This window comes from Callospermophilus lateralis, chromosome 2, assembly GCF_048772815.1.
Source record: "Callospermophilus lateralis isolate mCalLat2 chromosome 2, mCalLat2.hap1, whole genome shotgun sequence".
Lineage (NCBI taxonomy): Eukaryota > Metazoa > Chordata > Mammalia > Rodentia > Sciuridae > Callospermophilus > Callospermophilus lateralis.
Window position 1 is genome coordinate 162,793,808 of NC_135306.1, and position 25,361 is coordinate 162,819,168.

The following is a 25,361-nucleotide window of genomic DNA, read 5'->3' on the forward strand; positions in this document are numbered from 1 at the left end:
ACTTTGATATGACTCAAGGAACTTCCTAATAAGGATGATATACATTAATAAGACAGAAGCAGAGCTATGCACTGGCAGAGTGAGCTGGGCTGCAATAAAACATCCATTTCTTCAAGCTACCTGGGGGGTAAGCCAGAACCTTGACTCTTAACAGCTTCCCATGACATCCAGACACAAATCTGCTTGGTCAAACAGATCAGCTAGTGATCAAGAAGTCTCTTAGTGAAGACTTCCTATCTATATGAATGAAGAGCTTGGAAGCAGACCACTAGGGGTTGTGTCCTGGGTCTGCCTCTCTATCTGGCTGAGCTTAGGGGAGTCACTTAACCACCTGGCATCTGTTGAATTAAACCATAAAAGGAAGGCACTGTCTGTCTCCCACGAATTGCTTTAGTATTGTGAAGGAACTCAGGAGTCTCTGGGACACAGCCTGGCATATAGTAAGTGCACTACAACTATGAATTAAATCTGTCTTTAAAGGCAGATAAACAGTTCCTGTTAAGTCCATCTGATCTGGGGAGTCAAGAGGGTGGTAACCAGATAGTTAGGAATGTAAGCTTAATGGAACATCATCATAGGAAAAAGGGAGAAAAGATTAATATTTTCTGTTGCCACTGGATTCTCTTAGACTGGTCTGGTTTTCCTGTTGACCATAGAGGGGCTCTATCCTTCTGGGTAGCTCAGTTCTATTCCAGCCTCACAGAATTGATGGGTTTGGTTTCTTGCTTCAGGAAGGAATGAACGGGTAGTATGCATTATAATCTGGTTCAGACCAGTTACTACACATTCTATGCTTTGTGTGAGACTATTTAAAAATAGTATCAGAATCCTTAACCTCAAGGACCTTTGAGGTAATCTTTGAGAAGTCTATTTTCTTTATAACAGGAAAAGCAGAGAATGCAAGGGCTGAAGCAATCAAGGGAGGAAAGGTCTGAACAAGGTTTTAGTCTGGTTTTGCCGTGAGGGTGGGTATTCCCTCTAGAAAACCATGCACACTCCTGAGTGGGTGTATGAGTAGCAGGTTCAGGGTCAAGGACCAGGCAACCTAACTGGGCAGCCATTGTGAAGGAGGAGCCACAGATTATGAAGAGAGACTGTTAAGAACCCTAAGAAATAATGCCAAGAAGTTTTGTGGGGAAAAAAACAATGGGAGACCCCACTCACCATTGGATGCTGATCAGGTGTCCCAAGTGTTGTGGAAATACCCCTAGAATAGGGAGAGATGAAGGTGGGTATGTCTGTGAATCTAAGGATGAGGCCTCCCCTACAATGATGATGCAGTCAATAAAGAAATCAACACTCTAAGGACTCGAAGCTGAAGGTGAAATAAGAAATGGTGAAAAGGCAATTCTAAGATGGGGAACCTGGGAAAATAGTGATTTCATAGTCATAAGCAGGCAAAGTTGCGAGACACCCAACAATTTTTCAGCAAGCAATTAGTAGCCTTCTGTGTGTGCTGAGAGAACATATGCAGTTGTATCCTGCCTTCTAATCCAGGAGAGAAAGAAAACTTGTCACTCACAAATCTAGAGAAGTAGGCAGTGCAGGCCAAGAGCCACAAGACTTCTGGCAGTGGAGAGTGGTCCTTATGTGACCCAAAAGCTGCATCTATCCAAGGATGAATTGAGAGCCTGGTGGTGGTAACACAGCTGCCACGACATTCCCTACTCTCCAGCTCTAGTGTCAAGCCCTGGCTCCCTTTCGTGAGGTACTTCAGCCTGACAAGTTTATGTAGATTTATAGTTCTAAATCTTTCCTTCTATAATAAACCTGCTCTGATGAGATATTCCGAGAAAGGCCCTTATCTACTTTCCCTAACCTGCTGCTTTAGGGGCTGCTGTTACTATTTCTACTACTGGGTTACTTTCTAGGTATGGCTGAGCAATCCTGGTACCTTCCATTTCCTAAGCACATGCACTAGCTAAACAATATTTATAGGAAAGAGAGTAAATCATTTGTTATGGATTCCCATTCATAATATCAAAGTGGGAAGTTAAACTTCTAAGATCTTCAACCTATCTGGATTCTGTGAGGAAATAAAATGGGCCACTTACTAGAAACTCACCAACCTGAATCCAAGGGCTTTGTCACTGAGATCCTTGATTTTGGAGTCTCCCTTCTGAATCAGGTGCCTGCAGAACAAATCCAGTTCATCACCTGTTTTTGTAAATAAAGTTTTATTGGAATATAGCTGTGCTCATTTAAAATTGTCTGAGGCTTTTAAGTCACAATGGCAGAGTGGAGTAGCATGACAGACCATGTGGCCCACAGATCCTAAAAGTTACTCTTTGGCTCTTACAGAAAAAGTTTGCCAATCTCTAGTCTATATCCTCATCTTCCTTCTCACCCTTGCCCACTGAAAAAACACTCCTCCCCTGGAAAGAGAAAAGGAAATATAACTCAACTTTTCTCTGACAGGATAAGAGGGTCATCGCCTTCCAGCTGTGGCTCCAGCCCATTGAACATTACAAGTACGCCTCCCCCTGATGCCTCCTCTCCAGGAGGCAAGAAGGTAAGGTTGGGCTACAAGGCCTCCTGTGCAAGTTCTGAAATGTAGGGTGAAAGTATAGAATCGCAGTTGATTATTGAAGCAATTTAACTGTTCCCCCCACCCCCAGGAAGTGCATGCATCTGTGTAGCTGGCTTCAAAGCAGGCTGGTGAAGCTAGGGAGGCTTGCTGGTATCATCCAAGGCTTTATTCTATGTGAATACGGGAATGCAGAAAGAACATTCTAAGGAAAGAGGGGTTTTCAGTCCATTTTGCTGAGGGGACAATTCAAAAGTTTCCATGAGGAAAGAAGGATCAGTAAGTAGCTCAGATAGGAAAGTATCTCATTGTCTTCCAGGAGTTTTCAAAAGAGAAAACAGCACTAGCATCTAGGGCAGTGACTGGAAACAGCAGCAGCAACACTTTGGAAATCAAGCCAGGGTTTATAGCTGCAGCATACTTGGGGATCTGCCACCTAGGTTTCCTGTGTTTTGACAGCATTGGGCATAGATAGTTTATCAGTCACCAATGCTCATAAAAAGCTGGCTTTGAAGTCAGCACTATGAAGAGGTTTGGAAACCACTCATCTGTTTTCATTGTTGCGAGAGAATTTACAAACCAGGGCCATATTGTTAAGTCATAAATCTATTCATAGTGCCCTATGTCCATATAGGTTATCCTGGAGGCCAGCATCAGCATCTTTGGACATAAAGTCTTATTTCCCCATTTCACTACTAAATCAGGAGTTTACTTAGGTAGAACCTATATGTAAATTAAATATGAAAAGCAAGGCAGGGGTTTTTACAACTGGGCTCCTCAGAGGCTCAGGATAATACCAAGTAGGATCAGTGTGGAGGCAGACGGTAAGGAGAAAGAGTAAGGGCAGGACTCCTGCATCTACCAGGACAGCTGTACTTCTATTTTATATGTGAACCTTATGCAAGAATATACATTTGAAAAGGAATTTCACTCTTGTCCTAGGTTTGAAAGTCAACAAATAAATGAGTAAAAGCATCGTTAAAGTATACCAGGGTTTGAAGCCTGGATTTGCCACATGCTAGTTGCAACCTTATACAACTTTTTAGCTTTAATTTTCTTTGTAACGGACTATTATTGATTAGAATATTTAGCATTTTTGTACATGAAGTTCTATTATGAGAAAATATATGCAAAAGTGCCTGGTCCTTGGGAATGACTCAGAAAATATCATCAATAAATGAAGTCCCACCTATTGTTTGCCAGTTGAACTCTTAGAACTATTCTCCTATTGCTCCCCTAGTCCTTCTCCCCTATCTCCTTAGAGTGGTCTCATGGTCCCTGCTTCTCTTGACTCTTAGAATGACCTTGACTCTTAGAATGACCAAGGATTCTACTATTTGACTCTTAGAATGACCAAGGATTCTACTACTTGTATTTGAAAGCTCATTCTAGTATATGCTTAAATATTACTTAGAGAACTTTTCACTCTCTCATCCTATCCTCACAACTTTACAGATGACAAAACTCAGGATCTGTGGCATTTGTTTAATAAGTAGGGCCGCAAGCTACAATTCAGGTTTTGTCACTTTGGGTTCTTTTCACAAACTACCAGTAATCCAAAGCTGTATTTTGTACCATAAAGCCCAAAGCAGTCTTCAGGCATTTATAAAAATTTCCCCTTGTCTTTGGGCTTATAAAAATGGGTCTGGGAGAAGAAATTTTGAATGTTTTCTCTTGAGATGAGTCCTCAGCAGTAGGACCTGGAAGAAAAGCAGCTTAAACAAGATGAAGTAAAAAATGACAGCAGCATTAAATGGTGCAGCAGATCCAGAAAAGTAAAAGTGGCCCTTCCTAGCCACTTTCAAGGGTCTGTAGGGCCAAAGTGATTTCCATAATAATGCTAAAACATTACCCTTTTTTCCTGCACTGTATTCATATGTACACTATAGTGCCAAAGTGATGCTGAGTGAAGCTGCTGGTGCTTTTGCAAAGAGCAGAGCAGTGGCTCCAAACTACAGTAGAAGTCCTTGTATTCTTCACCATCAAACACTTCTAATAATTTAAAGCCAGTTTCATTTAAGAAAGTCCTTTAATGAGACAGTACTCAGAGAAATGGAAAACCATTACTCTAGAGCACTTGTGCTACATACTGAATGTGATAGTTGTCTCAAGAAAAAGACTTATGGAATTAAGTTGTGAACTAAACTAGCTGTTTGTTTCACAGGACACCAGTTCTACTCCAGCAGACTCTGGTTATGTGGACTTTAGTATTTAGCGCACATTTTTCAATTCAAGAAAAATAACTAAAGTATTTATTGCTACTGATAAAATTAGAGCTTTCAAACAAAAACTGGAATGTTAGAAAGCATGTATCTGCTACTTTGATACAACAACTTCATAATTTATGGGATGGTGTTAACAATGGTGATGTTTTCATTTTGTGTGATGAAATGTGTCAACATTAGGAAGATCTGCATAACTGTAAACCAATATCCTATAAATGACCAATGCAAACTATTTCAAAATTATTCAAGATAAGTGCCCAGATGCATCAATGGACCTTAACATAACTGAGTACAAAAAACTGATAATGTTTCAGATTCCACAGTGCAACTATAATGTTTAAAAAACTTACACTTTATGTCAAGTGTTGCTGTAATTTCAAAGAACACCACAAGTACTTGAAATCCCTTTTCCAATTATCTGGTGAGAGGCTGGACTTCCTTCATATATTTCAATCAAATAACATTTACAAATAGACTGAATGGAGAAGCAGATATGAAAATTCAGTTAAAATCTCAAGTCAGTCATTAGATTTGCAAAAATGAAAAATAATGACAGTCTTTTTCACTGATTATTTTGGAAAAGTCATTTTTCATTAAATTGATATTATTCATGTAACGGGTTTGCCATATTTAAAAATGTTGGTCTTAATTGCAAATATAGTAAATATTGGTAAATACAGCCGACAGAAGCAAAACTTCTTTGGAGTCCTCAATAAATTTTATGAGTATAAAGGTGCTGTGTGTGGTGGTGCACGGCTATAATCCCAGTCACTCTGGAGGAAGACCTTAAAAATTTCAGGCCAGCCTGGGCAATGTAGGGAGACCCTGTCTCAAAATAAAATTTAAAAGGGGCTGGGGGGTAGCTCAGTGCTTGCTAGTATGTACAAGGTCATGAGTTCATCCCTAGTAAGGGGGTGGGGGATAAAAAGACCATGGTAAAGTGGTCCCTAGGCCAAAAGTTGAACTGTGGCAATAGCTGTAATGCCCCCTACTGGCAAGGCCTGAAGTCACTGCTTCTCCTGAAATCCAGCAGCTAACAAATTGTTGCCTCACTCCTGTCCAAATAATTCTCAAGGAGAAAAAGCTGGGAGGGGAGAGGGATTTTGAGACAGAATTAGGAGTTCTACTATTGGGGAGCAGTATAGTGTTCCTCAGTGGCCTATCTTAAGAACATAAACCAGAGGTTACTGGAGTTGGCACTTGTAGTATACTGGATGATCAAAGGATTACTTCTAGTATTTTGTTGTTCATTTGTGACTCTTTAGAGCTGTTTCTTCACAGCTTGTTAATAACCCCTATTATTTCTTTTGGGCTCACTGATGTTTAGGCCTTGGCCTTAAAGTAATATTGTGGACAGCAGGATCCTTGATAGTTGGGATTTTGTTTAGCTTAAGTCACCTGTGGGGGCTGAATCAAATGCAGATCAAAGAATACTGTGAGGGAGAGCTTTTTTCTCACTAGGACTATTCCTCATAGTTCCTTGTTTGAAATCAGTTTCCAGCAGGAAACTGAACCAATTGGAAGTTCTCTCCCCTCACCTGCCTTCCTCTTTCCAACACGTTTCATTTTTCTTAATGATATCAACTCATGATACTTACTGAAATTTTAAGATTATTAAATCAATCTTGATTGGAAAATCTCACCTTGTCCCCCCCACTCTTTTGTTTGTAGATTTTAAACGGAGGGACTCCAGACATTCCTTCCAGTGGCCTACTGCCAGGGCAGGCTCAGGAGAACCCAGGTTATCCATATTCTGATAGTTCTTCTATTCTTGGTAAGTGGCATTATTATTCACTTCTATTGCAATAAGCTTGCAATACACCTGACATAATGTTTTAAGAACTGATTGTACAAGACAAGCTAGTTCTAGATAAATTTGACAGGAATAAAATAAATGTTTAAAATTTGTTTAAAATAGTTCAAAGTGGACTTTAATGATTGTATTTTGGTGGGGATCTATATATGTCTGCAACAGCCTAGACATATTTTTTTCTCATATGTGGGGCACAATCTTCAGAGGAAGAGGTTCAGAGGTAAAGCCTTAAAGAGTGATCAATAAGAACCAGGGTGATAAGTCATTAAGTGATAACAATTATTTCTCCCATTGCATCCTCTTCTTGATCTCTTTTTTCCTACGTTCTCCTTTCCTATTTGCTATTCAGTCTGTAACTTTCCCTTCTCCTCTTAAATACTTATCAGAATATTAAAATGAGGTGAACGCAAACATCATTTATGTAATTTTAAGCACTTTGCTCTCATTTCTAAAAAGTTGGTCCTTTCCTCTGATAAACAGCAAAGTTGAATAAATGTTTGAATGTATATATGCTTATGGCAATAGAGCCCCAAAGCAGCCTCTCTCACCTTACTTTTAAATATAATTTTCTAATTAAATGTTGCTTAGAAATTGCTTACTGAGTCTAAACATACTTTGGAATTTATAAAATCACTGACTAGTCTTTATCTCCACAGGTGAAAACCCCCACATAGGCATAGACATGATAGACAACGACCAAGGATCAAGTAGTCCCAGTAATGATGAAGCAGCAATGGCTGTCATCATGAGCCTGTTGGAAGCAGATGCTGGGCTGGGTGGCCCTGTTGACTTTAGCGACTTGCCATGGCCGCTGTAAACACTACATGTTGCTTTGGCAACAGCTACAGTATCAAAGTGCATTACTGGTGGAGTTTTACAGTCTGTGAAGCTTACTGGATAGGGAGAGAACAGCTTTTATGTACTGATCTCATAAAAGCCATCTCAGAGCCATTGATACAAGTCAATCTTATTATGTGTAACTTCAGACAAAGTGGAACTAAGCCTGCTCCAGTGTTTCCTCATCATTGATTATTGGGCTAGCTGTGGATAGCTTGCATTAATTGTATATTTTGGATTCTGTTTGTGTTGAATTTTTTAATCATTGTGCACAGAAGCATCATTGGTAGCTTTTATATGCAAATGGTCATTTCAGATGTATGGTGTTTTTACACTACAAAGAAGTCCCCCATGTGGATATTTCTTATACTAATTGTATCATAAAGCTGTTTATTCTTCCTTGTAAGAATCCTTTACTATAAATATGGGTTAAAGTATAATGTATTAGACAGTTAAATATTTTTAATAAATGTTTCCCTTGTTCTAAAAATACTGTTCCCACTTCAAATATTAAGAAAAAAAATTCCTACATGCTGCAGGTCTACATCATTAATTCCAATAGTGGATATTTAAAAACTATCCATGCCAGTAACATCTGCAGTGCCTTTCTGATATCTTCATAACAACTCTGGGACTTACACAATTCCCCCTTGCTAGTAGCTTAGATGTATTATGAAAATAATTTCCAAACTGTGGCCATTTCTATTTAGTGAGAACAAAAGTGTTACTGCTTACACACAAATATCAAATCCTCTGTCTGAATTTCAGGATCACATGTAAACAGACTGGCTTCTCCACTGCTGCCCCTACTTGCAGTAATATGGCTTCAAACATTTAAGTGATTCCAGAACCAAACTACCTAAATAGTTCTGATTCCTTCTTGAATTAGACCACCAAATAACTTAAAAGAGCATTTGCATAAATAATTTGCTACACAGAGCAGCACAGCATAAAGGAAAAAGCATTTAACTAGTATCAGAAACTGGCTCTGAAATCCCGTTACCACATGCCTTACTAAGTCATCCACCTTTCATACCAGGTTGGATGAGAAAATGCTCTCTTTTCAGCTCTAACATTGCTTTGGATTTATAGTATATTTTATAATTAGTAGGAAATTTAAGTACCTCATCACACATATACCAAACTGAATTCCTTGCGCTACTATTTGATTTCTAGTTGTACTTACAGCAATAAGACAGACAAACATGAATTATGAAACTAAAAATCTGGTCAAGGTGTTTATAAATTTGGTCAGAAACATTAAAACAATGGAATTTTATTTTGATGAAAAACTTGAGTTTACAATCATTTAGTAAATGAAGAGCAAACACTTCATTTTCCTATCCCATAACTCTTAAGAAAAGAAAGCATTAGTAAATAAATATCTGTGAACAGATTAAGGGTAAGGCAGACCGGATAATAAACCACCTCTGATGTTCACACTCCCTGCATGTGACTCACTCTAAACAGGTGAAACGGCACTGGAGGTAAGTGAACTGATAAGATATGAGCATTGAATCTCATCCTAATCATTCAAATAAGCCCAAGACAAATACTTTTTTGCTCATCCAGGGCAACAAACTATACACATTTTACTGAAGGAATACTCTGATAGAAGCACTTATTTACGTTACACTGTGCATCGTAACTATAAAATGGCTTGAACAGTTCCATTTAACCACCATTTATAAAGTGCAACCATATAATATTCTGCATTTTATCTGGGGTGTGATGAACATCAATCTAGACTGAAAGTACCCCAGCTGCCAATTTCCACCACTTCTGAAAAGATCTAGATGTGTGAAAAAGGACTGTCCCCCATACAAAGAACCAATTTCACAAACCTACTGGTAAACAAATACATTTATATAACTGGAACCTCAAGATGCTAGAGTTGTACTCATTTAAAAAAACCATTCAGCTACCTTTGGTCTTTAAAAAAGCCTACACTGCAATGTCCTAAAACGTTATGTGCATCTCACAATGAAGAGTAGCCTTGCAGTGCAGAATGAGGAGAGTACAACGTCACTGTGAAGAGTAGCATGCTATGGTTTTAAGGAACATCAGCATCACAGCATTGGATTCTGTGCATCAGGATCGAGGTCATTGTTGCCAGAAGGTGGGTGAATGGGAAGGATATCCAACTCATCCACTTGCGGAGTTGGGTGCATGACAACCAGCTGGTCCTGGGGAATGTCTGCGGCAGCTGCTGCCAAGTTGGTGATAGATTTACTCTTTACACACTGAAAGTCTACATGTCGGCTCTTTCCTTCTTCCTTCTCCCATGACATTCGGATAAAGGGTCTTTGGACATAGTTGTAAATAACTTCTGGGCGGCCCCCAGGTCTTTTCTTTACTTTTTCTTTGTAGGTAGGATAACCTGGAGGAAAGAAAGGTTTTAAAACTGAGGATACACACACACGCACACACACACACACGTGCACACGCGCACATACCCACAATTTCTCATCCAATATAGCCTATGAGAACTTACTTGGCACAGATTCTGAACAAATGGAAATTAAAACAAGGGAAACCAATATTCCATCCATCTAGCCATTTGATTCAACAGCCAGAAACTAAAGTCCTATTGATGTAATTCCCAAAGTTTTCTACCATTATTTCAGTTATTCAATAAATCAACCACCAAAAACATTTTTAAAGTGGGACTATGAAGATGGGTCTCTAGTACAATGGTATATAATCTGGAGCAGATCTTGGGCTCTAGCAGTAAATGTCAGAGTCATATTTCAGACATGTTTTCCAGTGAAACTGCTCAACTCTGTCTCTGAAGTAAAATCAGCATAAAGAATACACAAATGGTTCCAATAAAACTTAAAAAAATTACAAACAGGTAATGGGCTACATTTGGCCCATGGATCAAAGACTATAGTTAGTATCAGAGAGAAAAGAAAAAGAAAGGCCTTATATAGCAGAGTAGTAAATAAAGCTAAAAACCTCCTAAAGATCTTCAGAATGTCTTCTTTGTTTCATGCTTTCATTCTACCATCATCTAAAGCATAGATCAGAAATGTTTCCAACTCCAGTCCCTTGTCCTTGATTCCTCCTGAACTATTAGAAAGTCTTTAAAATAAATTCCAATCTCATTGTATTCACTGTCCTGCACACAGAATCACCTCTCTACCCAAATGTAATCACATTGCATCCTTACTTAAAAATCTACCAATGGTTTCCTTATGTTTCAAGGGGAATTCCACACTCCTTAGCATAGTATACAAGGTTTTTACAAATCCTAGAACTCTCAAATGCACTGGCCATATTAAACTCTACACTTTTCCCTGAATATACTTTAGTGCTTTTACACATAATTTATTGCAGCTGGTTCCCTCTTGGGCCCCCAAGCGCTATACTGCTGATCTACATACCCACCCCTCATATACTTTTTATTGAACAAAGAGAAGATTTTATTCAAGGTTTTATTAGTTTGTTAAATCTTTCATTGTTGTTGATGATGGACCTTTATTTTATTCATTTATTCATATGTGGTGCTCAGAATTAAATCCAGTGCCTTACACATGCAAGGGAAGTGCTCTATTACAAAGCCACAACCCCAGCCCAGTTTGTTAAATCTTACAGAGAACAAATTTCTGCTCCAGAACAAGACTAGGAAACCAGGGCTTCTATATATAGCTGAACTTTCAGTGAGATGAGCCAAGCCTACTTGTGTCTCGCTATTCCTGCTCAGAATGCAGAAGGTAGAATAATTCATAATCTCATCTAAGTATAGACTTCATTACTCAGTCTTGAACTTCCTATATTCTAAGGTAACTATACTTAAATAATATTACTTTATAGAGTTTTTTTCTTTAAATTTCAGACTCTGTTCAAAGTCTCCGTTGAGTACTCTGATGAAAGAAAGCTTTCCTGAGTTCAGGAAAGATTCCTAATGATAGAAGTAAGGTCATATCTAATAGGTCTGCTGGATGGAGCAGCAGCCCATGCAGCCCTAAACTGCCTTTAGATTCTACCCTCTGAGGCTCACAGATATTCCATTAAGGGATGGGTGAAACAAACAAAACAAATTCCTAAGATGTGCCTTTCACTAAACTGTAATGTGAAGAGTGACTAGGCAGGGTTATTTATACTTTTCCACCCTCACTCCAGATACTTTGTTTAACAATATCCACCAAACCCCAAATCCTGCATATAATTAAGCAGGTCTTAGATAACCTTGACTATAGCAATATCTGAACATAAATATGAATATGGTTATTATGGAATAAGAACATTTAAAAAATATCCTTTCAGCATTATATTCCATTATCCCTTCTTAGGTACTAAAGTTCTACCTTCTCCACGTGTCTCATACACCAATCCAATTTAGTTCCCATGAAAGTCAACACACATAATATTCTAAAATCAGACTTCTTTTGAGTGAAGGACTTGTCATTAGGAAGGCGGGCAGGTAAATTGGGAGGGTGATAACAAAATAGTTAACTTACAAAGAATCTGCATATTTTTCTTTGGTACCAGAAATATCTTATTTCTTCAGATGAAAAAGAGACTTGATGGAAAAATATGGCTGGTAGTCTACACATTAATTTGGGAAAGAAAAGAATGTTTTGGATCTAAAAGCAGTTATGAAAGGAAGCCTGCTTAATTACTGTTTTGGCACAGTAAAGGCCAATTTATCCAAGGTTATAGTACACAGGCAAAAAGAGTTGCACACTGATTTTTTTAAAAATTCAATCTTACATAGTATTTCAAAACCATTCAGATTCCAAAATCACAGAGGCCTGGATTCAAGTCCCAGCTCTGTTATTTATTTTCAATGAACCTTTAATAGATTATTTAACCTTTTAAACATCAGTTTCTTCCTCTTAGAAACAAAGATAATGGTTGTGTAACCAAACAGCCTAGTTCAAGAGGGGAAAGCTCTACAAAAGAATACCATTCTAACAAACATAAAAGGAACAACAGAATTAGAAAACGATCATTTTGCAATCTCTAATAAAATTACTGATTCAGGCATGAATTATCAAGTAGTATTTAAACCTTTAGATAATAGCAGGGAGCTGAATATTCTTATAGTCTCAAAATAATATCACACCAGGGATCAATTTAATCTTATAATAGAAGGCGCAGACTCTCACTTTATTGATTACTTAATAAAGATTTACAGTATGCCTTTAAATCTAATGTACAGTTTATAGGAATTATAGAAGAGGGAGAAATAAATGGAGGACACCAAAGGAAGAAGTAGGACAGATACAAAAGTGGGACAATTGTCTAAGACTCTTCAATAGAGCAGTGCCATAAATAACTATTTAAGATTGAGAGATTTAACAAGCAGTTAGTTACAAGATGTGGTCCTGGGATGAGATCCTGGTTTGGAGAGACCAGCTGTAAAAGATATTTTGGGGAACCAATGGGGAACTATAATGTAGACTGGTTCTAAGGAATTATTCATTTTGTTGGGTGAAATAAATTATTTTTAGAAAAATACTAAAATATTTTTTATAAGTGGAATATCATCACATATAATGTACTACTAAATTTATTTTAATAAGATTAATGATAAGTAGTACTTGCCACTAGGTCCTTATAACTACATGAAAATTCACTTAAGGGTTTAGCACCTCAGATACATTATGCTCACTCCTACCTCAACACTTTTGCACTTGCTGTTTTCTTTGCCTACAACTGTTCAGCTAAACTCTTAAGTGAATTTCCACTGTGATAGAAAAAGAAGTCCTCATTCTCAATATCTAAGTTACATGTAGCTATTATATAAATTATTTACTATCTGAGACCCTCCTACACACTAAGCACTAGCCCACGTGATAGGTGTACAATATGCAACTAGACTTCTCTCATGGAGCTCATAGCCCATGACTAAACACTATTATATGGTATACTGTTCTAAGGAGCACTTTCATCACTATGAAAGCATCAAAGCTTCCAAGAAGGTTTCAGAGGTTCTAAATTATAAATAGTAGTAGTCAAAAAGTAAAAGTAAAGTGGGAAGAAGGTCATTTCTAATAAACCTCATTTGATCATCACAACAGTTCTCTAAAATATACAGGATATTAGACCCATTACACTGATACAGAAAATGATACTCAGAAAGGCTGGGAGCCTTGCCTTAAGACACTTACTATGTATGACCCACAAGACCTGTATCCTCTGACCATACATTACTTCTACCAACATTCATACCCATTGTATCTCTTCAAAGCTCTTCCTCACTATTTGAGTCATATTTGTGGTTTTTGCACCTCAGATACATTACACTCATTCCTACCTCAACACTTTTGCACTTGCTGTTTTCTTTGCCTACAATTATGCTTGTCACAGGCCTAAGCTCAAATATCTCCTCCTCAGCGAGGCCTTCCCTATTCCTCCTAAGCTTAATTAAGTAGCTCTCAGTTGTTTTCTCTCCAGCTCTGATACCAGGCAGCTAAGTGCAAAATGACAGATGAAGACAAGCATGAGTGAATCACTTTCAGCAATTCTACTGCTTTTTAAGCCCAAGTATCCTCCCCTTCCCACAAAATTCCTGTTTCTCATCATTCTTTCCACATATCTCAGCATCCCATTACTGTAATTTCCAGCAGCTCAATCAGGTCCTTAATCAATACTAATATATTACAAACACATTGTGAACTTACCTCATTCCAGTTACTGTTTTAGGTACTTCTTTGTATTAACTCATTTCACCCTTACAATAACCTTAAGGGTATATACTAATGCTCCCAATTTAGATGAAGAAACTGAGACCCAGAGTTTAAATGCATTAGCCAAGATCATATAGCAATTAAATAATGGGATTTGAACATAAGTAATCTCATTCTGGAGTACTTTTTTCTATTTAGACTACATCTTGTTATGACAAGAAAGATATTTGTTCTTAATAAGGATATTTTAAATAAAAGCAGTATCTGATAAGGCAGATGGAAAAATTCATTTAAACCATAAAATAAAAAGATATATAAACACATTTAAATAAAATGAAAGTTTTGTAATTTGCATTTAACTTAAAAATAAGCTATTATACCTTAAGATGACAGTAAGCTACTAGTATTACTGTTTCTAAATAAATTTTCAAAAGTGGTTTTTAATTCTATTTGGCTTCAAGGATCACCACTAGATAAGCAACCATATTGATGTTATGGGAATGTACACACATGCATGTCCACACACACCAAATGGATTTGTCAAATTCACTTTTTTAAAAGTGAATTAGAACACACTGTGGCAGAAAAGAAAAATCATATCACTATATCACTAGGTAATCTTAAGAATAATATCTAATGGCCTTCTATTGGTCTTCTTAGAAGAAAGTTATGTAGTTCTGTTATTTATTTCTTTCCATAGCAATCTGTAATTATTTGCTGAATTTTTTCTTAAACTATTCAGACTATATTCTAAACAGGATACAATTTTTTAAAAAAATTAATATAAAATAATGAAAATGACTTACCTTCAATTCCCAATCTAATCTTCTTAAGACCCCTCTCCTTTAAAACTGATTTGGCCACATCTCTGTTTTCAATGTACTTGAAAAATCTATATAATTTTGTGCTATAAATAACTGGAAACAAAAGAAGACAAATATTTTATGTTAAAATCAATATACTTAGAAATGAACTTAAATTTATCTTAATCATCAAACAGGCCTGATAGCCCTAAAAACCCAAAGACTGGATGCACTAATGCCAAAGCATGACTAGCCAACATGACAGAACAATATTCAGTACAGTTAATGTAGAAGCAAATGTCTACATAAGTGGAAACAAGAAAAGCTTTGATAACCAATCAGATAACCCAATCCATAGGAAGAATCTCCTTCTGAAAGATACATCACATACACAGTTATTGGTATGGGATCTGCCCTAAGTTTCAAATAAGAGAACCAAAAGAAGATATCAATACATACATCATTATTGAGTAGGCAAAATAAAGAACTTTGCTAGATGCCTTCAAGGGCTAGTCTGAAGAGGGAAAAAAATGCCTAGTCAAAGAGTACAAAACAGATAAATTTCACATTTCATGGATTGAGCAACTATTAATAACTCCCCAAAAGACAAAGACCCTCCCCACAAACTGTTTTCCATTCAGGCGAATAGCCCCACTTAATACTGATGTTAAAAATGGCAGATTCGAGCATGTTCTGCCAAGGTTAGTCTGTTTAGAGCAAACTGGTTTTGCAAAGGACAGACATTCCACTGACAACATGTTGAGTCTTCCAAATGGGCTGGGAACTTCAGGGAGTTAGACTGATGGACCTTCCTCGCCTTCTCTCTTTCAGGTGGAGTTATCTCCCTTAAAAGGTGAACTGCAAAGGTTTTATCAAAAGAAGAAAGACACACTCACAAACCAAACATGCTGGTTTAAAGAGCTAATAAAGGAAAATACATACATGAATTCTATTCATGGGACAAACCTGTGATTATTACTAAATCCTTAAGATTACTGTTATTTTTAGATAAAGATTTTTTGACATCTCACAAAGGATAAAATTACATTTAGGAATCAGGCTGGAAAGGCTATCTCTATCTCCTCAAATGTATCTTCTTCAGGGTAGAACACAGGTGGCACAAAATCAAATATACTTAGACAAATTAAGTAAAAATGTTTTCAGTCCTTGTAAGCTTCAAAGCTTAAAAAAATACAGGAAAACAAACAAAAAAAAATGTTGAAATAGAAAGTTCAACAATGGAAAAGAAAAGGCCAGTTCTATTTTAATTTCTTTATCTATATAATGTCATTTATGTGTTCTATAGCTGGCTCTACTCTTCTTAGAGTCAATTTCTTGAAAACTAAAACCATAAATAAGTTTGTTCATACCTCTTTTCTAATAGCAATAATTTTGCATATTTCTTTGATTTCTGATAATCTTTCATTTTCATCTGTTATGTTCAATTTTTTGTTCCACATATTATTTAGAGAAAACCACTGTCAGGAAAGCACCTAAGACTGAGGAAGCAGCAACAGAAATGCCTATTATACCTATCCACAAAAGAACCAAAACACTCATTTAAATTCATCATGTAAAGAAACTATGTCAGTGTCAACTCAAAAGCATGTTAAAAACATCTTTAGAAAAATCTTTTTAAGAAGTCAACAGAGCTGGGGATGTGGCTCAAGCGGTAGCGCACTCACTTGGCATGCGCGGGGCGCTGGGTTCGATACTCAGCACCACATACAAATAAAATAAAGATGTGTGTCCACTGAAAACTAAAAATTAAATATTAAAAAAATTCTCTCTCTCAAAAAAAAAAAAAAAAACTCAACAAAGGGGCTGGGGTTGTGGCTCAGTGGTAGAGCACTTGCCTCACATGTATGGGGCACACTGGGTTCAATACTTAGCACCACATAAATAAATAAAGTAAAGGTATTGTATCCAACTAAAAAAAAAAAAAGTAGTAGTAGTAGTCAACAAAGCCCCGCGCAGTGGCATACATTGTAATCCTGAGCCCAGGAGGCCCAGACAGGAAGACTACAAGTTCAAGTTCAGCCTTAGCAATTTAATGAGACCCTAAAAATTTAGTGAAATCCTGTTTCAAAATGAAAATAAAAAGGGCTAGGGATGTAATTCAAAGGTGAATTCCCCCTGGGTTAAATTTCTAGTAGCCCTTCAGCCCCCATAAAAAAAGAAGTAAATAAGAATACCATTTGGAGTCAGCTTGTTTTGTTTTTAGAAAAGGGTATGTACAATGGAAAAATCTGAGATTAAGGATTTTGGTACTTTCTATAATCCTGTACTTTTTACTTAAACTAACCGTTACTGAGTTAACAGACTAGAGAATAAGGAGCTGGGCCATTTTACTAAGCTTCTTGAAGGTTAGCCATTTCTTCAACTCTTCTCCATCTATACATACTCAAAAAAGCTAATACTAAGCTCATCAAAACAAACAACAAAACTTACAAAAAAAAAAGAAAAGAACCTGAATGACTCTAACCACAAAACTTTATAAGTAAAATAAGAAAAAAAGTCAATGTTGATCAAGATATGCTGTTTTGGTTAGAAACACTTGAACAACTCAGTTCCACAAAATCTTCTGAAGGGCCACTGTATCTTCCAGGAACACAGAATATTTAAAACAGAACATCTGGAATTTAGTTACCCTCAGATGATCCACAAATAGCAAACTACTTCTGTCCATGACAGATAGGCACAGTTTTCTGTATAGGGCCAGATAGTAAATACTTGGGCTTTGCGAGCCATGCAGTCTCTGTTGCAGCTACTCAACTCTACCATGATAGCATGAAAGCAGCCATAGGCAACACATATAAACTTTATTTATAAAAACAGGCAACAGGCTGAATTTGACCCACAGTCTAGTTTGCTGATCCCTGGTATACGGTAAGAGTTCAATGTACTTGCTTTACAAAACCTGCCCTTGGATTAATATTATAAAAGATAAAAGATATAATTCTGACTTAGGAGAAAGAAAGCATACCACAATACTTACTTTGTGAATATTCTTCTCCCATCTGTGGTGGATACTCCTCATCCCAATCAACTACATCATCATCTGTAAGCACCACTATATGGCATTCTCGTTCCCCACTCTGAGCACTAGCTACCATGAGAGGGAGGATCATTTCTTCCAAATAAAATTCAAATTGTCTACGAGCACCATCATTTGATAACTCATGCATCAGGGCACCTGAAATGAAACCCACAATAGTATCTTGATTTTTTGGATGACTGATAAGAAAAAGAAGCAAAACACAAATAAAACACCAGATTAGATCAGCAAGTACTTTGGAACCCTTCAGATAATATATTAGTTTTTAAAAAGTTTTTTAAAAGTTCATATAGAAAATGGAAGAAAAGGTAGCTAACAAAAGAGAACAACCACATTCATTAGATGAAGGATGAGGGAGCAAGTGAGAGAATGATAAGCAGAAAGCTAAAAGGCTGTCTAAGAGCCAAAAGAAGGGTCAAAAAGAAATGGATGACTGATCAGTACAACTTAGAGGAAATGTTTTAAAGACAGGGATAAAAGAAATACCAATAAACTCAATATTGTTCCACATCTTCTAGCCAATTCAACATGACAAAAACAAAAAACTGTTATTATGACAGGGTCAATTACTAAGAATACATGAGATCAACTGAAAGACTATTAGCAACTAACTGAGTGGCTCAATACAAATGTATGAAATTTAGTAACTTTCATATATGTTAGTGTTTTAAAAATGTAAATGTATATATGTAAATTTACATATAACAAAAATATAAAACATCAAGGAATAAACTTAATAAAATTATAGCATAAACTATATGAAGAAAATAACAAAACTATCAAAAGGACCTAAAAGTATAAATAAATGAACAGAGATCATTTGGAATAGGAGTTAATACAGTAAATATGTTGATTCTTTAAAAAAATTAACTTCAGAGAATTCTAAAGGAAAACACAATTTTTAAAATATCCAGAATAGACATGAGTATGTTTGTGCCTGACAATTATAATATAGATAAAGGGAAAGACTAAAGATACCATAAGAGGGTTCTGAAAAATGCAAGAGAGGGGCTGGGGTAATGGCTTAGCGGTAGAGCGCTTGCCTAGCATGTTTGATGCCCTGGGTTCAATCCTCAGCACCCTGTAAAAATAAATAAAATAAAGGTATTGTATCCAACTACAACTAAAAAATAAATATTTTTTTTAAAATGCAAGAGAGGGGTTGGGGTTTTGGCTCAGTGGTAGCTTGCCTAGCATGTGTGAAGCACTGGGTTCTATTCTCAGCACTGCATATAAATAAATAAAGTCTATTAACAACTAAAAAAAAAAAGCAACAGATTATAAAACCCTTATGAATTCAGCAAATAAGTTTATTAAGTCCTCACTATGTTCCAGGCACTATGAACACGAAGTCAAAAAGGTGCAGGCTCTGTTCTCAAATTCAAACTAGTCTATTGCCACAAACGAAAAACAGACAGTAAAGGCTGCAGAGAAAGGGAGCAAGATAAGGAGAGAAAGGATAAGCAAATTCCATCTCTGCATCTCAATGACTCAAGACAGTCTCTGCTTCTGATTTCCCTTTTGCAATAGGCTCAGACAGGACTAAGTATGTAGTTTGGTGATGATAGAGTGCATATGCACACATACACAAAGGGCTTGGATGTAACTTCAATGTTTTAGTCTTTGGTTGAAATCCCACTGCCTTCTCTATGATAATAATGCCTTTCTTCTTGCGCTTACTGAATTGGTACCTTATTCCGACTTTAAATTTCATTTTACATCTTTTTATCAACCAAGGACATGGTATTTTTAAATTTCTTTTAGCCCTACGTCTTCAACACTTTTCCTAAAAAGTTCATATAGAGTTCAACTCTGGTTCTCAAAGCTTCTGGATGATAGTGCTTGCCTAGAAAGAGAATATGAACTCTGATGCCCGGTCAGGAGCTACCAATTACCATAGATTTTCTATGGTCTATGGTTAGTTCTAAGACCAAAGACTAAGAAGTCAGCTCCTCTCTGTACCAACTTTCTTGCCTCTAAATATGCCATTTCTTCTGCCTAGAACAAACTTCCTCTCCTTTATTCTCCGACAAGCTTCTCTAATCACCATTATTTGAATTAGGTACAGCCCCTATGGGCTCACTTAGCACCCTATTTTTTCTCTAACATCAATTGATTTGTCGGTCTTCAACACGACACTATAAGCAGGCATTTTTTTCTTAATTGTTGCCTCTTATGTACCTAATACCTGGTGTAAAGTGAGTACTCAATAAAAACACAGAATGAATAACTGATTACTATACAGGCATTAAACAAGTTATTAAAGGATATTTACTAATATTGACCTTCACAATAAGTTCCATGTGAAATATTATAGTATGTACAATATAATCTGTTAATATTTCTTCTCCATATTTTCTATTCTTGATGTCCTTTTTCTTAAAAACAAACTCTTACTTAATATTGTATTTCAGGAGTATTCATTTAATCTTCCCAGCAACTCTATGTGTCAATTCAAATGTTTCCATTTAAAGAAGAGAGAACTTAGAAAGAAAATTTTAAGTAACTTCTTAAGAAACCCAAGTCTCTCTATTCAATGAACATTCAGTACCTGTATAAATTCTTTTTTTTTATTGGTTGTTCAAAACATTACATAGCTCTTGACATATCATATTTCATACTTTAGATTCAAGTGGGTTATGAACTCCCATTTTTACCCCGTATACAGATTGCAGAATCACATCCATTACACATCCACATTTTTACATAATGCCATATTAGTAACTGTTGTATTCTGCTACCTTTCCTATCCTCTACTATCTCCCCTCCCCTCCCCTCCCTTCTTCTCTCTCTATCCCATCTGCTGTAATTTAATTCTCTCCCTTGTTTTTTTTTCCCTTCCCCTCACAACCTCTTATATGTAATTTTGTATAACAATGAGGGTCTCCTTCCATTTCCATGCAATTTCCCTTTTCTCTCCCTTTTCCTCCCACCTCATGTCTCTGTTCAATGTTAATCTTTTCCTCCTGCTCTTCCTCCCTGCTCTCTTAGTTGCTCTCATTATATCAAAGAAGACATTTGGCATTTGTTCTTTAGGGATTGGCTAGCTTCACTTAGCATAATCTGCTCTAATGCCATCCATTTCCCTGCAAATTCCATGATTTTGTCATTTTCAGTGCTGTGTAATACTCCATTGTGTATAAATGCCACATTTTTTTTATCCATTCATCTATTGAAGGGCATCTGGGTTGGTTCCACAGTCTAGCTATTGTGAATTGTGCTGCTATGAACATTGATGTGTGTATAAATTCTTAAGAGACAAGCCTAGATATTTTAGTGCAAAGTACCATCCTAAATATTCAGCAAAGACACATATTTGCAGAAAAAAATTTTACACTCAGATCTACATCTGCAGTATTCTTTTACATTTTTACAAGACCACTTCTAATCTCTTCAAGTCCTATAGTTTTATTTTTAAAATAAGGTCTTTGAGGACCTCTAAATTTTTAGTAACATGTTTAAGTGATCTAGAAACAACTGTATTATTTAAAAGCTATAAGTCTAGGAGAAACACATTACATATTTTTTTATTAAAAAAATCAATTTTTTTTTTTTTTTTTTTTTTGCAGGGGTACCAGGGATTGAACCCAAGGGCACTTAACCACTGAGCCATATCCCCAGCCTGTTTTATTTTTTATTTAAACAGGGACTTGCTAACTTGCTCAGAGCCTCTCTAAGTTTCTGAGGCTGGTCTTGAACTTGTGATCTTTCTCTGACCGCTGGGATTATAGGCGTGCACCACAACACCTGGCTTACAAAAAGATTCCTATCTTTAATTTCATAACAAATAAAAGATACTTAATGGTGATGATAAAATAAACTATGTCCAACAGACTGCATAATTAAAATTCATACAATCTATAAGAAATTCTAATGCTTATTTTTTACTCAGATGTTACCAAGATTCAACATCTAATCATGAAGGTTAATTAAAATGATCCCATGAATAATAAAAGACATAAATCTTGAAATCAAGGAATTATAATGCTCATGGTTTCAACTAAAACCATTTTTTGAGACATGAAGAAATAATAACTTTGTTCAAATTTATAGCTGTATGCTCCAACTATCCAACTACTTGACTTTAAATTTTCAAGTATCATTTGTAGAGAAATGGATTCAGAGACAGACCTATTTCTTTATCCTACCTATCAATATTTTTATGGAGACTAAAAAAAGTTTGGCAAAAATAATACAATACTTACGACATATTTAAGTATATAAATATAAATATTTAAAGTAGGTGCCTTGAAAGTTTATCCTTCATAGAGGTCTAGACACATGAGTCTCTGAGAAGGTAATAATACCACCCTGCCAAGTAGGGCTGAGCTTAGGTAATGAAATAAAGAGAATCGTATATATGGGGCTAGTACAAGGCTATAAACCACATGCACAAAGCTTTTTAAATAGCTCCCCAACTGCATACAGAAAAAAAGTTAACAGCATTAGTTTGGTATTTAAAGACCTTCCAAAATCTGGCTCATCTATTTACTCCCCCATCTTCTGGTCCTAATATAAAGTTTTCCTTCAACTAGGTTATTCCCAAAATACACTTGTTACATCTTTACTTAAAAAAGTCAAGCTCTTGGATAAACTTCCTGACTCTAAACTGTTCCTATTCATTCCTGTCTCCTCTGAACCCTTCCCAAGCCCCTCTAACCCACGACTTCCCCCTTCTGAAATTTCTCTAACCACTTAAAATCCAAGGAAAAAATGATACTTCTATTCACTATTTTAACTTTTTTAATGTATAATCACCTCTTTTCTCAGGCACAATGTAACAACAGGTGATACAGAGATGATCACCAATCAAGAGTTGGGATCCCAAGTTCTAAGGCCCTGCTCGGAGACTGTTTGAAGTTCCTCGATAAATTTACTTTAACATTATATTTACCTGAAGTATAGGGATTCAATCTATGATTTGTAGTAACAAGTACTGTTTATGCAAATTATTCATAATTTCCACAGTACTCAGGATATTATCTCATATAGTAATACAAAAAATTATAAACTTAGATAATATGATCTGAGGAACGAAACCAAATCATACTTGACCAAACCAAGGCTCCCAAACTATCAAGGGGGAAATCTAGGAAAGTTCATTTTTTTAAAAATTAAATTATTAAAGTTGAAAAAAATTCTGGAAAGTTATACACAGATTTTATCCAGAACTCTGCAGACTTCCATAAATAATCTTCATTTGAAGCCAAAATGCTTTATAACTAAACAAATATTTAAAGTCTAACTAAGTAAACCGCAAACTTTCAGACTTTGCATGTCAATCTAAAATAATTTTACAAATCACTTACACAGAAAGCATCATACTTACTGAGATCTCTACATTTAATAGTACTATATTCAAAAGAAATACAAAGATAATCACAAGCTTCTCTCAGCTCAGGAATAGATATGCCATCAGGACAACGGATTATTCCTGTCTTATAGTAATCCTGAAAAAAAGAAAAAATTAAAAAAAAATGAATAAAATATATGGAGCACAAAATAGCCAAAACTTGTTAAGGGTGGGCTGTTGGTAGCATTTTCAAAAACAGTGGAGTCTGGTATTTCTTTATTATGGAATTTTTAAAGCCATGTGGGACCTTGGTTCACCTCACAACATTTTTTATTTTACCCATTTTTTAGGTAAAAATTATCTAGTCATACAATTACCCAATAGCAGATGTCAGATATTAGAACCTAGGTCTCACCATTATCTTATTCATCTCTACTTTTTACTACATCATACCAGTTCATATGTATTTTCCTCTTGGAACTTACTTTTTTATATACAACTATCATAAAATTTTAAACTCTTTGTAAAAAGTAAGGAAATTACCTTAAATAATTACTAGAAATTTGATCAAAATTTAGGGTTTTTAGTTAAGAACTGCAAGGTCTTATCCAAGTATTAATGTATATAAAACAAAGTGCACAATTAGAGAGTCTTCTAAATAGTACCCTTTGGTGTTTCCATATTATTACAAAGAATACCAATTATCTCCAAAATCTACTTTAAAAGTTGTTAGGTGTTAGACACTGGCCCAGAATAACAGATAAGTTATTCTACAGCTGTGATTAAAAAATCTTAATGCCAACTTTATAGCAGATCAAATGTAAGTTTAGGGAGCTGAAAATGAACCTCCCCTCCAAATTAAGACTTATCTCAAGATTTTTGAGGTTCAGAAGCACAATAACTAGTAACATAATTTCTAAAGTTGCTGTGTCAATAGAAGCAAAATATCTTCTGTTACTTGTCCAAGTACCAATAACCTGATCAAAAATGTTAGCATTTTATCACAGGATCCTCCCTTCCCTTTTTCCCCAAAATTATGTAAGGAAATTATATTTTACAAAGTGTTACACTTTATAAATCAAATCTTTATCAATAAATTGAAATTATAAGTAGGACTCTATGTTAAATTTAAATATTCCTCAAAACAAAGGTTAAAACATAAAAAAAAGGTTTAAAACAAAAGATGCTAACAAATACATTTTGGAGATAATTTTATACATTTGTATGTTTACACATTGTTAGTTTGGGGCAATAAATATTATATTTCAAATGCCATACTCATTCTCAGCAAAATAACTGACTTGCCATATTTAATTTAAGAAGGAATAAATAGTGTGACTCCAGAAACATCACTATTGAATACTTAAAAAATTGCCTACGTACACCTAAAAGATAAATCTTCCTATTTTTATCTTCCTATGGTCATAAAATTTTTTACATTCTGTTCATATGCTAAAGAAAACTTGAATTAGGTAGTATTTAAGAAAAACAATATAAACTTTCAAAGAGATATCCAAATAGAACTTTATTTCCAATCTAAATACCTGCTGAGGAGGGGTCTTATGATGAAGTCAATACATATTAAAAACAAAAACAAATACTCACCAGAATAGCTCGAAATACAGTGGAACCAATTCCTTCTGCCACTTCATACTCTCCCTTCTCATTGGGACGTGTAAAGTTATGTTCTCGGCCAGATCCAAACATCCTATCATAGTGAATAATTAAAATGCGTGCTAATAGGATACTTAATTCAAAAAGGAAAATCAATTTCATGAACAAAAATGAAATATCAGCAATTTATTCTGGCAAACTTTATATGAAGGTAATATGAAAACTATTTTGACGTGGGGTGCTGGGGTCACAGCTCAGTAGTAGAGTGCTTGTACAAGGTTCTGGGTTCAATCCTTGGCAACACACACACACACACACACACACACACACACATGACTGGAATCAATAGTAAAAAAAATTCCCTGTAAAAATAAAATTCCATGATAAAATTCAAAAGCTAAAGAACTTTCCAACTCCTTCTCAGGAGGAAAAATCCCCAAACAATCATTCTATGAGAAAAGGTAATTTTTATGCCCCAGAAAGAAAAAAGAAACTATGTCATCTTGTTTTTCCTTATACAGCTGTTTTCATGTAAAGTCGGTGCTATAATGTA

The 25,361-nt window shown here is 35.8% G+C and overlaps 2 protein-coding genes across 13 annotated transcripts in view; one reads left to right on the plus strand and one right to left on the minus strand.

Moving 5' to 3' along the window:
* The window catches only part of Bmal1 (basic helix-loop-helix ARNT like 1), a 100,287-nt gene extending 92,442 nt beyond the window's left edge, over positions 1-7,845 (plus strand). For all 6 annotated transcript variants that reach the window (XM_076846911.1, XM_076846912.1, XM_076846913.1 and 3 more), the window contains 3 exons: positions 2,419-2,512; positions 6,424-6,526; positions 7,222-7,845. In XM_076846911.1, the coding sequence (XP_076703026.1) occupies positions 2,419-2,512; positions 6,424-6,526; positions 7,222-7,382 (358 nt within the window). In that variant the 3' untranslated portion in view covers positions 7,383-7,845. The remainder of the gene's footprint in view (positions 1-2,418; positions 2,513-6,423; positions 6,527-7,221) is intronic.
* A 903-nt stretch (positions 7,846-8,748) lies between these two features.
* Positions 8,749-25,361, minus strand: part of Btbd10 (BTB domain containing 10) — a 57,467-nt gene continuing 40,854 nt past the window's right edge. For 5 of the 7 annotated variants that reach the window (XM_076844220.1, XM_076844218.1, XM_076844217.1 and 2 more), the window contains 5 exons: positions 24,800-24,902; positions 23,231-23,351; positions 17,842-18,039; positions 14,847-14,957; positions 8,749-9,782 (listed from right to left, as the gene is read on the minus strand). In XM_076844220.1, the coding sequence (XP_076700335.1) occupies positions 9,472-9,782; positions 14,847-14,957; positions 17,842-18,039; positions 23,231-23,351; positions 24,800-24,902 (844 nt within the window). In that variant the 3' untranslated portion in view covers positions 8,749-9,471. Of the gene's footprint in view, positions 9,783-14,846; positions 14,958-15,585; positions 15,702-17,841; positions 18,040-23,230; positions 23,352-24,799; positions 24,903-25,361 lie in introns of all 7 variants that reach the window. The other 2 variants (XM_076844219.1, XM_076844216.1) reach the window with 2 other exon arrangements.